Raw genomic sequence first — 17,827 nt, 5'->3', positions numbered from 1 at the left:
GGATACACGTATCAAAATGGCGTATCACTGTAAGTAGTTTGTTAACATATCACAAGCGACATAAATAGTGTATTCTCACAGAATCTCATTGCACATTTTAAAACTATGTTTGAATTTTTAGTAAAATACACCTAATTTTGTTGTCTTGCGAGACTATTAATGTTTTATAAATACAGTCCCATCAATTTTGAAGAATAAATTTGCTTCTATTCAACCGACTATGTGCCATGATTAGTATGAGCGTACTCACGTGTAATAATAACACTCCAGCCACGAAGCTCAAGCCCTGACAGTAGCCCACATCGGGGTCCAAAAGGGAGTACGCCTTCAGTATGTTGTATAGGGCCAACTGACCAGGACCGAGGGCCGAGGCGAAGTACGAGTGCTTGGGGAAGGTGCGTCCTGTTAACAACAGAAATTATCAGATCGAGAATGCTGCTTATTAATAATCCGGGAGTAGCTTTTTAGATCCTTTAAGAGGGCAACGAACGTGACAAAGTACATGTATGTAGGATGTTTTTCGTAGCAAACGATCTCGATTAAATTTTTTGAAAAATCAAGTAATGCAACTTTAGTTTTCGTATAAATCAATGAGATCGAGTCGAGTAGAGTCACTCACCCAGGTCGATGAGTATGGCGTGCTGGTGCTTGGTGAGGCCGGCGAGCAGCGAGCGGTAGGGCGCGTTGTAGAGCGGGAACAGGCGCGCGTCGGGCGGCGCGGCGCGCAGGCTGGCCTGCTCCGCCAGGAAGTACCACACGCCGCCGCGGGACGTGCGCGGGACGCCTGCCGACCGGGCTCGTATCTTTAGCTTCGCCGAACGAATGGACATGGACTTATTCATGGACAGGTGTGTCCTATTTCTCATTTTTCAGTTATCCACTCACATTGGACCAGCGTGGTGGAATATGCTCCAAACCTTCTCCTCGAAGGGAGAGGAGGCCTTAGCCCAGCAGTGGGAAATTTACAGGCTGTCGACGTTGTGCCCTATTTCCCAGCAGTGAACCGTGTACCGTCTGTTACATACTGACCTTGTCTAACCGCCTGTTTCAGCATATGCCTGTCAACTTTGGCGACGGGCTGCGAAGGATCTCTCGCGAGCAGGGAGTCCCACATGTGCGACACTCCAGCGTCACACGATCCCATCTCGACGTATTCCAGCTTAATGCGCCGAACCGCTGATGACTCTTCACTTTCTGTAATATTGAGACCATTGAGACATTTATACTTCTAAGCCGTTTAACTTCTAAATATTTATATATCGATAATTACTTATTTATTTATTTTAATACTGAAGACTCACATAAAAAACAAATCTGCAAAACTTCTTCTAAGTATCAACACAGTATTAAGATTTTTTTTGTGCCTGACGAAATGTCAGAGCAATGTTGCAATTTTTTATTTGTAGTTTTCTAAAGAACTAACATAAGATTTATTTTTTGTTAGTTTCCTTAGTATGCGTGAAATAATTTTGATTTAGATTCCTCAACCAATAGTTTATCGTGATAATCTTATTTACCAGTCTAAATGATTTTGTCCTTTTTCTGAAAAAGTCTCTTCAAAGGATAAGCATGCCCACTATACCAAGTTCATATTTGGTATTACTACTAACTTCTTCATTTCTGGTTCGTATAATAAAGAATAAAAAGAGGTCTAATATGTCTAAATTGTCTAATACGTCTACTGTTTATGTTTGTAATTATGAGATACCTTTCAATCTTGCGTTTTCTTTCTCCATCCTAACAAGTAATATCGTTTGGTCAATCGCCATCTTCCAAAGCTGTCGAAGCTGTTCCTTCGAACGCTTCCCGGTTGGTGACGTTGGATGACCTAGGAGATCCTTCTGCTGTATATCCCCTGGGAATAAATACATTATATATATACAGAGGTCTCTATCAAGGTAAGTTTACATGTGCATACGTCACTTGGTGCTGATAGATGGCGCTGTTTCAATTTTCCTCCCTCAGGGTAGATATTTGTTACTGTGTAGAGTAAGATTTTGATGCCTTTCATTGTTAATTTGTGTACTTTATTGTACACCATAAATATAATACAGAAAATTTGTATGTATGTCTTGTACATAGAGTAACTTCTTACTACTTCTGGCTGATCTCTTCCAGACAACCCAATCTGAGAGAGATTTTTAAAAACATAATCTCGGAAGGTGCTGCCTACAAACTTACATACAAATATGGACACACTAAAATTTATAATTAAACATATATAAAAAAAAACCATTCAAATTAAAGTGACCTGTTTGGCCTGTTTGGTACTACTTTTGTAACCAAACTTCTTAATTTGGTTTCCTTAATTTTAAGATAACGTTAAATTCATTTCACCTTCGTCCTTGCTGGGTTGGACCACCTTCTCATATATCGCCTGACGCCAGGTCGCATCAGATTCGTTACCGCCTTCGTTAGCGGCTGCGCGTGAGTCACTGACTTTCAGGAAACTATAAAAATGAACAAGTGTAAAGAAAATTTACAAAAATATAGTTACCATTTTTTGTCAAAAATTAACGTTTAATTTAATAAAATATTGCTATATAATTGTTTTACTGTTATTTGTCGCTTGGTGCATTTTAAGGTCATCCCTCCCATGCCGTATTGTCTACCAAAACCCACTAACTAACCGACTAAGGTCTTATTTACAAAGGTCATTTGAGGTCCTCGACTGCACGTATATTCGTAGCTTATCATCCTGCAAAAGCATACCCAAAAAATGGCGTCAACAGGCGGATGGATATTTAAGTTCTACGAAACATTCCTTCCCATTAAAAAAATATTGTATATGGACATTGTAATGCGTCCTCTATTATTTATCACCGGAAGCGAGACACAAACGCAAGTGCCCTCTGGTGACGCTATTTAGAGTCTGTGTCGCTTGTGGTCAGAGCTTACAGTTCAACTGAGCTGAAAGCACGCTAACCACTCGCCTAGTGATCGTTGGCTGCGACCCTACCTCCCTAGGAACTGTTCCTTATTTCAACGATGTGTTTTTTGCATCTTGCACGTGTTACGTTGTTCTTATAGTTACACCAACATCTGTTTCTATTGTGAAAGGAATAAATGTCAAATCTTACATGTCCATCATTGGCGAATTGACGGATGTTTCTTCCTTGTTCTCATCTGTTCCTTCGTCGAATGACACTTGCTGGGAAGTTTTCGGTGACGACGGTTGCTCTGAAAGAAGCGAATTAAAAATTTAACAAGCATGAATGTTTTATTCATCAGCTCTTGACGCTCAAATGGGAAGGCCTTGTCCCAGCAGTGGGACATGTAGAGACTTATGAATTTGGCTCACCCGTGATAATATTAACGCCCGGCGACAGTGATTTACAACGTTGTACATCCGGTGAGAGGAGCTCCGAATTGTTGGGCTCGGACGATGTTTCCAGAACTGATGGGTGTGGAGATAGCTCCTGTAATAAAGAAGTTCTGCTTGATTAATTTTAATGAGAAAGCTTGACCACCACTTAACTAAACTAACTAACTTTTGTACTGTGAGAAATATTAACAGTTCCTAATATCACCAAAGCGCCACTAGCTCTGGGAACTAAGACGTTATGTCCCTTGTGGCTGTGGTGACACGCGCCCTTTAAATCGTTATACAAGAATACAAAGTATTGCTATTTGACGGTAGAATATCTGATGAGTGGGTGTTACCTACCCAGTTGGCCTTTTGCAAGTCCACCAATCAACAACAGAAGTTCAGTTTCTAGTTGAAAACCAAATATTAAAGAACAATCTTACCTTTTTGATAGCGAGTGGTGAAACGTCATCCTTACTCTGCCTCCGCTTGAGTAGGTGATCAAATCCACTGGACAAAGATCGTTTAGCCTTCATGAATATAGTGCTGCCACCTAGATATTGGTTGAGGAATTCAGATCTGAAAATTGACACCAAAATAATTAGATTCGAGTTACTAAAATTTATATTGACGACCTCCGTGGTCGAGTAGTGTGTACACCGGTTTTCATGGGTACGCCACTCCGAGGTTCCGGGTTCGATTTCCGGCCGAGTCGATGTAGAAAAAGTTCATTAGTTTTCTATGTTGTCTTGGGTCTGGGTGTTTGTGGTACCGTCGTTACTTCTGATTTCCATTACACAAGTGCTTTAGCTACTTACATTGGGATCAGAGTAATGTATGTGATGTTGTCCAATATTTATTTATATTTATTTATATTAAAAATTAATCATGATTATGATGGAAGCGTATAAGAAGGAGACTTTTAAGATGATTGCAATCAGATTTTTAATGAAAATATACACTTTTGTCGATAGACATTTGTACCGCAAGAACTTTCTCACACCGGCAATTGGATCCAACGGGTTATGTTGGGTTTGGGATGTTATGGAGCACCGTGACAATAACCAAAACTATCCGATATCCGAAATAAAAAATAGCGTGACACTTAAAGAGAGTAGTTATATTTGTCTTTAAGGCTCTTTACTTTGTTATTTTTCTTTTACAACTCCAACCTAAACTAATATGCGTAACTGAAACTCTCCTCACATGCAGATACCAGTAAAGTTAATAAAAAAGTATCACCTATTTTCAGCTGTATCGTGCACATGTCTTTGCTGTTTTGCTTCACAGTGCGCTCGGAGCAACATCATTAGGAATGCGTTGTGCTCGCTCACCTATCAAAATCAAATTATTTATTCAATTAAGTTCTTATAGATCATTTAGAACCGTCGTATACAATGTAACAGTCAAAAGATTAACTTGAATGTCAAGCTACCACCGATTCGGAATGTAGATCTTACTTAGAACTGAAAAGAAACGCACTCTTGTCTCAAATGAAATACATTATCCACTATATAGTATTAAATTTATATATTTTAAGGACATCAACGAATTCAAAGTCGCTATTGTTAATAAATAATATATGGGAGATAGTTTTGTATTTTATTTGTTAAATTTCACTAACCTCGTACATGTGATTAGTTCCACCTTGATATTTTGTGATGATGACGTCTTGTTCATCATCTGGTAGTTGTTCAACGCGACGCAGTATAAAAGCGTGTATCTTCTTTTCATTCATACCTAGTGAATGAATCATATGTATATATTAATAATTGTGTCCTAGTCGAGGTCCTTGTGGCACCCCAAGGAGTTTCAGTCAATTTCGTATAATATAAAAAGTTAGTATTGTAAATTATAAATATTTTATCTTAAATTACACATAAATATTAATTGAACCTTATGTATCCGTTGTTAATTAGACAAATACACAATATCTAAGTTTGTTTTTAATAGTAAACTTCTCTTTGAATCATTTGTTTTATTCATAAAACGCTTAATTAATATTCTAGTCACTGATAAGAGTTCAATTAAAACAGGTATTATAATTTCAGAGGAGCAGCAGTGTACAACACAATACGTAAATATAATTCATAATAATGACATTGAAAACAATAAGTGCGAGTCTATAAGAATTCACTTCTTATCTCACTGCTGAAAAGTTGACAAGTGTGACCTAGAAATTTTATGATAATTATAACCAATAATGCATATCACATTCTGACACGTCACCCTCGTTCTGCGGTTACTTTCGAGTTTCGAGAAATTTAAGATTTTTCCTACCTTCAATATCATGGCACAGTCTGTGGTACCACAACATAGGGCAATGTTCGCATGTCATATTTGGAGATTTATCCCTGGACTTCTTCAACAGATCGGCGTGTGCGACGAAGGCTTGTTTAATAGCTGCAACAAAATAAAAATAGTCATTACCGATTCGAAAAGTACACACATAATCAAAATTAACAAAAACACGAAGATTATGGAGACTTTTTGGAGATTTGGAGAATTGGAGAGAAAAATTGATCTGACCGTCTCAAAATTCAACGATAACTTTAAGACATTCTAATTTCATCAACAACTAAAAAATGTTTTAAAGATAAAAGAAGACATAGGATAAGTTTAACTTTGGGATCCTATATAAATTAATGAATATTACAAAAAATTGTAGTATTTTGATATACACAATTCAGAGTCATTGACCATTGCAGAGTTATTTAGGCTTGATCCAATCCTGGGTGTAAGTAATGCTTACCACGAAAATGCATTGTCATTTGAACTCCATAAGGAAAAGGATACTTCCAATATAGCTTACAAATTAAATTAAAAAGTGAACTAAAAAGGCTTCTAAATAATCTCACCGTTTACAACTTCTGTAGCAACAGAATCACTTTCACACTTGAACACATAGCACGCGTAGTCATTAGTCTCACGACACACGAAGCCGAAATGCTCCTTGTTGCTTCTACCGAGGACGCAACTGGCGACGTCCTTGAAGCCACGATGTAAAAGAATTTGTTTTCTATCAGGGCTTATTAGACGTAACTCTGAACGACCAACCTGAGGAACATATATAATATATTATACAGGATCGAAGAACACACCATATGAAAAGAATAACCTTCTTTTTTATTTGGATACTTTTTTTGTCAGATGTTAGGCTTAGAAAAGTCTATGTCCTTCCTTGGAGTTCGAATCTGCTTCGTACCAAATGTGAAAAGCAACAGACAGGCAGACAGTTACTACCTCATTCGAATATTAGTACAGATAGTTTGCAAGACCGGCAAATGGGCTCGAGATCTTACCATTATATTTACTGGGTGTAAATGAACCAGGGCATGCAACCAAAGTAAAAAAGGTTTTTTTTATGATATCGGTAGGCGGACGAGCAAATGGGCCACCTGATGGTACCACCCATAGACAATGGCGTTGTAAGAAATATTAACCATTCATTACACCACCAATGCGCCACAAACCTTGGGAACTAAGATGTTACGTCCCTTGTGCCTGTAGTTACACTGGCTCACTCACCCTTCAAATCGGAACACAGCAATAGTGAGTACTGCTGTTTAGCGGTATAATATCTGATGAGTGGGTGGTACCTACCCAGACGGGCTTGCACAAAACCCAACCACCAAGTTTAAATAAAAATATTATATTTTAATTGAATTACCTGAAAAAGCATTATCCTATTCTGTTCACCAATCAAATGAGCCAACGGCGTTTTTAAATTCAACGTACCAATAGACGCTGATCTATCTCTCAAATAAGGTTTCGTATCTGTCTTCATTTTCTTCTCTTCGTGAGTCTCTTTTGGTTTCCTTTGCAGTTCTCCAAAATTTAACTTCGCTCTTTTTTCCATTAATGTTGCTACGTTTTCATCGGCCTGTGGTTTCATATTTTTAACTTCTACAGGCACATGAAGCAATGGATCAACCACTGTTTGCTTTTTTGTTTCATCTGTTTTATCATTGAAAGGATTATTTGCCTTATCAGCGTTAGAAATTAAGGCATCTTTAGGTTCAATTTTACTTGTATTTATTAAGAGAGATGTCGTTAGTGAATGACCATCGTCGTGTTTTTCTTCATCCTCCTTAACAGTGCCTAGATTGTTTTTAGGTACGTTTATCACTAATACCGTAGGCTCTAAAGGCACTGGCTGTTTGACGATCTTTTCGACTCGCTCTTTGGTGAATACGTCAAACTCTTTGTCGATTTCTGTATTTTCAGGTTTTTGTAAGTTTTCAGCGCTTTTCCAAGCAATGGATTTATCCGGTTCTAAGGGTGTTGTACTGGGTATTAAATTGTTGTGTCTAAACTGTTCTATGGCACGTTCTGGTGAACTTTTTACATCAGAATCGGTACTATCTTGGGAAGCCTATAAAATGATTATCATCGTGTTCAATTTATTATTAATTAGTTTAATTATTAAGATTATTAATTAAGATAATTACCACAGTGGAAGACAGTAAGCTATGCCGCCTATTACTTTTTAATTTTTCGGCTTCATGTTGAGTGAACTTTTGTAATGCATCATCAATTAACGATTCCGGGACCTTCCTCTGTGAGATGCGTACTTTGCCAACATACAAAACCTAAAACACGACTAATTTATAAACGAAACAAATCTAACTACGCATATTAATTTTAAGATGTGTACAAACATATCGTCAAATATTAAATTGACGATATATTTGCTTGGATGGGTCATTGAGCTTAATGGACTTTGTTCCTACATATATTGCCAAAATTCACGCAATTTGTTGGCAAGTTGCTGGCATTCACATTATGGCAAATGCTGTTCTTTAAAATGTTGTTTCTCGTACACTTTCGATATCATCAACAGTAGAGTAAGATGATTATTAATTTACCTCGAAGAAATGAGAATCTGACGGCGATAGATCAGCACATAGAGACGTGAGGGCTGAAGCGTTGCTCACGGTGCGAACAAGCCCTGATGATTCATTGGTTCTGTATAAAAAATACACTAAATTACCTTACTGTTACACGGACGGACGGATATCCTTCCAATATATTAAACAACCTCTCCGATGAAAGTAGATATCGATGAAAAACTGTATTGAAATCGGTCCATCCATTGAGGAGTTACGAACCCATCGATATACACACATATATAGTATCAAGACAAATAAATGACTCTCTACTTTGGTATTGAAGCTGGCTTTTATGCTTACGGTCGCGGGTTCAGTACATGGCAATTATTGGACGTTTATTTTGTCTTTGTTAATAATTTCGGTAACTTACAAATTAGAACTACAATTTTTAGATAAGGACATCCCAGGGTTGCTCCAGGGCAGGTGTTCAGCGCCATTTTGCTGCTGGAAGCCGGCATTCCTGGTTACATTAAGTGATACAGTGGAGCCTTTGGGGCTTGGAGCCCCTGGGGAAGGCTCCCGCATCTGACTAAACAGATCCGTGACCTGGAAAGATATAAAACTTAATCAAACAGGAGTTGTTTATAAGAAATAAACGTCGAATATAATAATAACGTAGAATTTACGTATATCTAGAAAAACACCGTGAGAATGACTTATTTTGTACATTACTCGCTAGCTAACTCAGACTAGTTTGACAAAACTAAAATGATAGGATTAGAGTATTCCTTAATCCGAATTACCGCCCCAGGGAGGTATATTTTGTTTATTTATCATCGTTTTGTGTGTCTGTTTTGTATATTAAGTAGCATTTTTGTACTTTATTGTTACGTTTAAATATATTACACAGTTTTTTGTCAAAGGAGGTCACGCGACTATGGACCTCTTTTGTTTTTCCTACTCCTTCTGTTGCTATAGTTACGATGGTAGTTATTACCTGTTAGTGTGATATATCGGTTAGCTAATTTGGTATGTTCCTTCCGTGTTGATAAAATGTCGTTAAATTTATAATATATTGTATATTAACGATTATTGAAGTCTATTTAAAATATTTTAAGCTTTTACACAACGGAATAAGGGTTTAATTGAATCTATACTTAGTAATCTAAGTGATAAGTGAGGAAAAATAAGTATAAAATAAATATATAAAGTATCAAGTGATCACATGTCGCGATATATTTATTTGCTATTGCGTGGATGCGCGTGACCTCAAATGACCCGCGATACTCGAAACATCTAGTAGATGATACTAACGAATATACCTATTTCAACATTTTTAAGAAAATTTGGTTTGGATGAAATCTTTTAAGAAAAGGCTTAATTAAAAAAAATAGTTTAAAGGGAGAAACTGTGACGTCAATTGTTCTCCTATAATCGCTAAAAAAACGGATATCGTGTTGCGTGATTCGGTCCTAGGATAGGGTCCTATTATTCCCTGTACAAGATAGCTTGATCTATTTGGCAGATGTAAATTTTTCTGGTCGACAACTTTGCAATGACGAACATATTATTTTCTTAATTTAATGATTTAAAAAATTGTAAAAATATAAAAAAAAATACGTATAATACAAAAGTCTCTAAAGATTCGAGCGTTATCCGATAATTTTAACACTTTTTATTGCTTCAAAGTAAATTTTAAATAGGAACACTGAAAATAATAGACGCTTGTACAATGTTACATCGGTCGGACGCTAGGGACACGAATAACAGGCAGTAACTGTTACAGATATCCAATATCGTGGTTCCTTTTGGCTAGTAGTTGGGGTTTGGGGCTCTTTCGCTGGTTCTCTTTCTTTTTAGAAAAATAACGTAAAAATAAATTAATTCTAATTTAAATTACGCATTCCATCGTTCCATCGACTGTTATATTTTCTGTTTCCCATCACTAGCCCGTCTGTCAATAAGATCAAGCTAACTTGAACAGGGTATACTACGAGTTTTTATCTTAGAAAATTTGACGCGGCCCGTAGCCATACTTGGTAGGACGCTCATAGGAACCTTTATCACAAAGACATATACCGTTGATAGCGCAATTACGATTTTGATACTTGAAGTTATTTTGATATTAATAAATTATTGGTTTCAAACGTTATTTTAACTTTTTTGTAATTTAATGTAATAATTATTTTATTCGACGACCTCCGTGGTCGAGTAGTGTGTACACCGGTTTTCATGGGTACGCCACTCCGAGGTCCCAGGTTTGATTCGCGAGTCGATGTAGAAAAATTTTACTTGTTTTCTATGTTGTCTTGGGTCTGGGTGTATGTGGTAACGTCGTTACTTCTGATTTTCCATAACACAAGTGCTTTAGCTACTTACACTGGGATCAGAGTAATGTATGTGATGTTGTCCAATATTTATTTTTTATTAATTATTTATTTATTATGACGCAGAAGACACTTTTTTTAATAATGCTAATTGCTTCGGTCACATGTATAAAGGTTAATACCTTTACTGACTACCAACGCGCAGCACAATGGTATAAATACACAGAGATTTAAAATATTCATATAAGAAGCGAATAAGGCTCATACTTCATGGGAACAATTTAAGGTGATATTGTTTTGAGGGTATGTCTTTGTGCAAGCCCTTCTGGGTAGGTACCACCCACTCGTCATATATTTTACCACCAGGTTTAAAGGGTGAGTGAGCCAGTGTAACTACAGGCACAAGGGACATAACATCTTAGTTCATAAGGTTGTGGGCGCATTGACGATATAAAAAATTGTTAATATTTCTTACAGCGTCATTGTCTATGGGCGGTGGTGACCACTTACCATCATGTGGTCCATTTGCTTCCTTATATCATAAAAAAGTAACAAGACAAATAAACATGTAGTATGTATGTGTAATGTGTATAATATGTAGTTTTGAGTAATTTTTCGTTGTATTATTTATAACAAAAAAAAACTTCTTGTCTGTCTGTGTGGCTTGTCTTGAATATCATTATAGCAATATGGCAGCAATCACAGTTTTACTGAGGAATTCCATTGTTCGAAACTTATCATCAGATTTTAACGAATTTTAAAGGGGACCATTTCGAAACCGAATTAACAAAAACATTTTTAAATATACTTGACCGTAAATAGAAGAATTTGAAATCCCAATCCTTTTAAAGTCGGTCAAATACTTCTTTTCATTCTTCATTGGTAAAATAACTACGAAAATGTACTTGAGTTGCCCTTTGGTACTTTCTAAGCCATGAATTTGAAGTAAAATTTATCCAAATACGAACACTACACTACACTAACTACAAGTACGTGTGTGTACGTAACGTTATTGCTATGTAACTTACCGACTACCGGTTTTAGAGTCTGTCGATTTAAACACTTACATACGTTTTGACTCGTATCGATTTCGAATATCTTCGTTACGTCACGTAATACGTTAATTTCTTGGTTCGATATTGTTTGATTAATCATTTTTCCTCCTGTTCGATAAATGAATTCCACAAAATCCTTTCAGCAGGGATATTGTAGGAAAAGATACGCCATATCGAGACATGTATCCTATGAATTAGTAAAATCATTTGTAACTCCAAACTCTAATCAATTTAACTATTAAAGAGATTTGCTAACAGCTCAGAAATATATATTAGTTATAATACAATTATATTGCAACATTCACATCCTTTGATTTTACTTTCAACGTTAAATAAAAACGACATCTTTTTTCGAATACATAATTCGAATCTCGATGATAGTTTATTTGCCTTTGCTCCTGTGATTGGAATTTATAAATGAACGCCATTGTTTATTTATTCGAATTTTAAATTAAATAAATTTACTGTCAATATATTTGCAAAAACATTAAAAAAAAAAAAACAAAGCAAACGTGTATGCTCGGACGGCTCAAAATAATATTATTTAATTTTTCCTCGTGTAATAAAAACTTGATTAAATTAACTAATTACTATATTATATAATAGAAAAAATAAATGCTAATTCGAAACCTGTTTTTTGAAGTACCAATTCTCTGTTTTTTTTTTTATTTTAGTGCTGTATGCACACTGGGTATAAAAAAGAATATCAATGAACAAATTAATAAAAAAATATCAATAGCGCAATGATTTACGGCCCGCGTAGCGATGTAAAATGCCGCAGGCTCAATCCGGTCCCCTTGGGCTAATGTCATCCCTACTACAAGCCTTAAGGCTTCTTAAAGGGTTAAAAATGAATATTAGTAATTTCTTACAATTCTTTATGGGGAAGGGATACTACTCTTTTTAAACAAAAAACATTCCTTCCAGAATGCGCCAGTAACCTTAGGAATTAGGATGTTATGTCCCTTGTATCCATAGTAACACTGGCTCACCCAACCTTCAAACTGGAACACGACATTACTGTTTGTATCACAGTTGGGCAGTAGAAAATGTGATGAGTGTTTGGTTAAATGAGTGGGTTAAGCCCACTCAGACGTGCTTGCACGAAGCCCTAGCATCAAGTTATATTTAATGCAATATTTAACAGTACATTGACTTAAATCGAAAGGACCCATAGATCCTGCACCTAAACTTCCAGTCAGATTTGCCGCCCATCTTTGCCGATTGCGGAGTGCATGTATATGTTCTGCGTACTAGGTTTATCTCCTTTGAAATCAGCCGCCGTGACAAAAATTATTCAGGAAGACGCCATCATCAATATCAGGCAACAATAGAACGGGACAAACACATTAATTTGCAAACATTTATGAACCTGTTGATATAAACAATTTCATCAAGGTCGCCATAACATGGCTGTACTATTTGAACTAATTAAAAAGTCAAGTTCCAAGGATGGTGAGCTCGTTGAATGTATTTGAATAATTAGTCTTAAGGTTACTTTGTCAATCATATTCTTCTTTTTTAATATTGGACAACATCACATACATTACTCTGATCCCAATGTAAGTAGCTAAAGCACTTGTGTTATGGAAAATCAGAAGTAACGACGGTGCCACAAACACCCAGACCCGAGACAACATAGAAAACTAATGAACGTCGACTCGGCCGGGAATCGAACCCGGGATATCGGAGTGGCGTACCCATGAAAACCGGTGTAAAGTAAAGTAAAAAGTATGTTTTATTTAACAAGTTTGTACTTAAATATAAAGTTGTTGGAGTCTCCTTTTAAGCATATGAAAAGCCTGTGCCAGGAAACTCCGCTCTTCCATATCACGAATTAGGTACAAGTATACAAGATATTTAAAGTACAACAATAATAAAGAAACAATATAAAAAAGTAATAATAAGAGAAGTAATTACCAAAAAGGAAGCAAATGTGGGATTAAAGTGTATGTGTATGCATGCGTGCGCGTGCGCATTTGTGTGTGTGTGTGTGTGTGTGTGTGTGTGTGTGTGTGTGTGTGTGTGTGTGTGTGTGTGTGTGTGTGTTGTATGTGCATGTTGGTGTGAGTAGGATATGAATGCTAGTTCCTATATTCTAAAAAATTTTCCGTTTCTTGAAAACTTAAAGATTTTATCCATTTTATTATTTTAATTTTACACTCTTTACAAGTTTTTGAATATATATCAACGTATTTATTTATTTTATTATATAAATAGGCAGATCTATTATCATACTGAATACTAGCGAAGACTGTTTTAGTAGCAGGGATAGATATAACATTATATGCTATACGTTTATTGAGTAACGATATATCGTAGGTTAAAGACTTGTGTTTTTTTAGAACAGTATGCACAATATATAATTTCCGTACAGTTAACAAACCACTTTCTTCATAGAGTCTTTCAGTACTAAACCGTTGTTTTTTAAAGAACATTACTTTAATCAATGCTCTTTGCGCTCGTTCAATTTCCATGGAACGTGTTTTACGTGCACCTCCCCAAATAGGTAAGCAGTATGTTATTATGGATTGCACCAAAGCTATATAAATTTGATTTAAAAGATTGTTTGAGGAGTCGTTTACAGTATTATTGGTTGCAATATGTCTCAGGGATTTGAACATCCACGTGAACTTCCTAATGCGTGCCGCAACATGTTCAATTTGCGGGTACCATGACAAGTTCTGGTCGACCATTATTCCCAAGTATTTTATTTGACTCACTTTATTTATTAATGGACAATTGCAGTTTTTACCTCTTACTTTATTACAATTACTCGACCAGGTAGGTCGTCAAAATCTCATATTATAAGTAATGATTCAATTCGAAAGTTCAAAAATGTCACTGTTAGAAAGGGACATTATGATTGAGTGTTTTAGGATATAAAATATATTTATATTATAATTTTCTTTTCATTGCACCCGAAGCCGGGGCGAATCGCTAGTTTCCTTATATAAGAATCGTTGTCATTGTAACTGATTTTAAGAAGAAGTGTAATTCTGTACTTTTGTATAAAGCTAGTTTTTTTTGTTTTTTAATTGAGCACAGTGATTAATTTATAGGGCTTTGTGCAATCTCTGTGCGAAGCAATACTTTACCTGGTATTGATGAACCAGTTCTAACTCAAACTGAAATTCCTTTATTCAATATAGAAGCATTACACTAACTTATTGATTGTCAAATTCAACACTACCACCGGTTCGGAAAAGAAAATACCCCGACCTGAAAAGAACCGGCGAAAGAACCTCAGCGGATCTTTTATATTCAATAGGAAAGGAACAGGAGGCGATCGTTTCATCTCCAAAGTGTGGCATCAATTATAAACTCATTAATTTTATAAGAACCATTCGCACACAAGCGTTTTTTAATTATTTTTTTTTTTAATTTGACAACAATTTCATTTTAAGCGCTTTCTGAACGCACCCATAAACGTCAAACATGGCCGCCCGTCGAAATGTGAAAACGATTATACGAATATTATGGATATACGTTGTCGACTAAAGAATCATTATTTTTTTAATGACCTATAATTAAGGATAGGTTTCGATCGGGTCTATCGGTCTGCACGAAATCTATCTACAATTATATATTAGGTACACACAAACATTGTTACAATAAAACAAACAATAACGATAAAGGAAACAATTATTTTGCTTGGAAATTTATTCCCATTTGGTCCCATAAACTAATCTAATGATTTTTTTATATATATATAGTCCGGGTAGACATATGACTCCACTCCACCTGATGGTAAGTGGAAGTGGAGTCCAAACGCAAAGACGACTAGTACAGTCAGTTGCACTAGTCGCCCTCGCCATGCAGGCCTCCTTCACGCCTCGTTTGAAGGCACCCAGGTTTATAAGAAGGGAACACGTGTGCTGTAAGGAGTTCCATTTTTTGGCGGTACGGCAAAGAAAAGAGTTGCAGAATTTCTAGAAAAGAGTGAGGCGGTAACATCGCGTAGACTTGTGAAAGAGAGAGAAGCAAGAATTAGAGAGAATTAAGATGGAGTATAAAGATGGCCTTGATAAATGTAGCCTTCCTTGATAAATGGGCAATCTCGGCAAATTTAAATTGATTTAAATTAGAGGTGGAGTTTAGTTATCTTAGCGGATTTCTATACCCCATGAGGAACCTACCTGCCAAATTTCAAGTTTGTAAGTGTTACAGTTTCCGAGATATCGTAATTAATCAGTGAGGCGCATATAGATTTATTTCATCAGAGTATTATTTGAACTTTACTCGATCTGGCTGTTACTTCAGGTTAAAGAACTTTATTACTCATAAAGAACCTTACAGTTCACTGTACAATGAGCAATACATATAACGTATAACAAAAATTTGTTTTAGTGGTAGAATCTGTGGTAGTATTCACATTGACACAAAAAAGAAAAGAAAAAACAAAAGAAATAAAAAAAATGAAAAAAGAATGTAAAAATTTAAATTTCAACAACATTAAATTTGTGTTTTATATATGTGAATGATATTTATTTCTTTCTTACTTAAAATATCGAATGTTCTAGATAGATATCAGTCCATCATTAATTGTCGTATTGTTATTAGTAATAATTAAAAAGTAATAACGTTAGTAAGGTGTGCTGTTTACAAGGACGAATTTCACTCACACGTGATTCTAGATAGTTCTAGAATAAGGCCCTAATCGATGAACAAGCCAAGTTTTAAAGATTCAGACGCTTTTTTAACGACTCGTCAAGCTGTTGTTCTGTAGTTTGTTGAATCAATGTCTACTGCAAGTATAATCCAATGGCAGAAGAAGTAAAAAAATAAAACCTTAAACTAACATATTTCATACAATTTGCTAATAGATCTGCTATATTTAATATTACGCTCTACAAACAGTTTTTGATTCAAACATCTTTTTTTTTTTTTTAAATACAACACTATTCCACTTAACTTATGTCCACTTTAATTTTACTTTCATTTTTTTTATATACAATATATAGAAACTAAACTAAATAAAAAAAAACTATGATATAAATTATGTAATAAGCACGACATCCAAAAGATTGATCTTTGTTATTATATAGGACGCTGTCACTATTAACTCTCTGAACTCACTGAATTCTGTCACTATCGCAAATAATAGACGGTAAACAAAAAAAAACCGGTAAAAATATTTTAAAAACGCTTTTTTTTTCACGAAAACCACAGATTATTTAGACCTGGTTCAACGAAGTCATGTCAATTCAAGGTCAAAAATGTTTATTTAATTTACTCCTACTGCCACTGAAATGGGCTTTACGTAGTTTTACTTTGTTCCACTATGAAATTCACCGGAAAGACCATCAAATCTATAGACGTTCGTCGATCAGGGCCTTTGGGATTATAATCTTAAGTATTATTTTAATTTATACCTGATCACACTAGGAAAAGGTTCTATTTTCACGCTACTTGTTATCAGAAAGCTTCACACATTAGGGGTTAATTCGTTTCGTACATAGAACCATGTCTTACCAAGTGTTTCATATTTATAGCCGACGTATCGGAGTGTGATCCGAAAAATGGCCTCTGAGGATGCATCTTTCTGCTTTCTGTAAAATTCGTATAAAATACATTTCTTATCCCGTTGCTTTTGAGGATAAAATGGCATCTTGCGGGTCGGCAAGGCGGGGGCGGCTAGAGCAGATCACCTTTCCCAACTGCACTAGCCGTCGTCGCGTTTGGACTCTACTACCACTTACCATCAGGTGGAGTCATTTGCCCTCCCGGGCTATAAAAAAAAGTGGCAGGTTTCCTCATGATTTTTTCCTTCGCCGCCGAGCACATGTTTAGAAAACACAAATTAATCAAATTTATTTTCAGTTATCATGCTTGCCCGTGAATATATTATCGTCAATACTGTATTTCTTTCTAGATATAAACAATCAATTTACTCGAGACAAATAAAATTTTCATGTTTATAAAAACACTAACCACACGTTCCGGCTTCGCATGTGTAGAATAAATGTACACATATACCGTTAATATAAAAATAAATATAACTAAGGGCTTACTGTGCACACCACCAAAGCTGCCAGTATACGGCATGTTTTTCCGAACTTTTTTATTTTTTATAGTTACGACTGGCAAATGTGCCACCTGATGGTAAGTGGTCACCAGCACCTATAGATATTGGCGCTGTTATAAATAGTAACAATTCTTTACATCGCCAATACGCTAATAACCTTGGAAACTAAGATGTTACGTCCCTCGTGCTTGTAATTTCACTGACACACTCACGATAATAAGTATTGCTGTTTGGCGGTAGAATCAAGGCCGGATTTACCATACGGCTTTTTGAGCTTC

At 35.8% G+C, this 17,827-nt stretch overlaps 1 protein-coding gene across 4 annotated transcripts in view; it reads right to left on the bottom strand.

Moving 5' to 3' along the window:
* The window catches only part of LOC125075049 (TBC1 domain family member 1), a 55,319-nt gene that overhangs the window by 6,529 nt on the left and 30,963 nt on the right, over nt 1-17,827 (bottom strand). For 2 of the 4 annotated variants that reach the window (XM_047686605.1, XM_047686606.1), the window contains exons 2-18: nt 16,997-17,073; nt 8,570-8,745; nt 8,176-8,275; nt 7,759-7,899; nt 6,978-7,682; nt 6,166-6,364; nt 5,588-5,710; nt 4,932-5,047; nt 4,550-4,641; nt 3,751-3,886; nt 3,302-3,419; nt 3,081-3,180; nt 2,338-2,450; nt 1,709-1,855; nt 1,030-1,194; nt 620-784; nt 251-402 (exon numbers count right to left, since the gene is read on the bottom strand). In XM_047686605.1, coding sequence (XP_047542561.1) covers nt 251-402; nt 620-784; nt 1,030-1,194; nt 1,709-1,855; nt 2,338-2,450; nt 3,081-3,180; nt 3,302-3,419; nt 3,751-3,886; nt 4,550-4,641; nt 4,932-5,047; nt 5,588-5,710; nt 6,166-6,364; nt 6,978-7,682; nt 7,759-7,899; nt 8,176-8,275; nt 8,570-8,745; nt 16,997-17,062 — 2,814 coding nt within the window. In that variant the 5' untranslated portion in view covers nt 17,063-17,073. The remainder of the gene's footprint in view (nt 1-250; nt 403-619; nt 785-1,029; nt 1,195-1,708; nt 1,856-2,337; nt 2,451-3,080; nt 3,181-3,301; nt 3,420-3,750; nt 3,887-4,549; nt 4,642-4,931; nt 5,048-5,587; nt 5,711-6,165; nt 6,365-6,977; nt 7,683-7,758; nt 7,900-8,175; nt 8,276-8,569; nt 8,746-16,996; nt 17,074-17,827) is intronic. The other 2 variants (XM_047686604.1, XM_047686607.1) reach the window with 1 other exon arrangement.

The sequence above is a fragment of the Vanessa atalanta genome, chromosome 29 (assembly GCF_905147765.1).
Source record: "Vanessa atalanta chromosome 29, ilVanAtal1.2, whole genome shotgun sequence".
In the NCBI taxonomy this organism is placed as follows: Eukaryota; Metazoa; Arthropoda; class Insecta; order Lepidoptera; family Nymphalidae; genus Vanessa; species Vanessa atalanta.
This window is presented reverse-complemented; position numbering and strand designations above follow the sequence as displayed.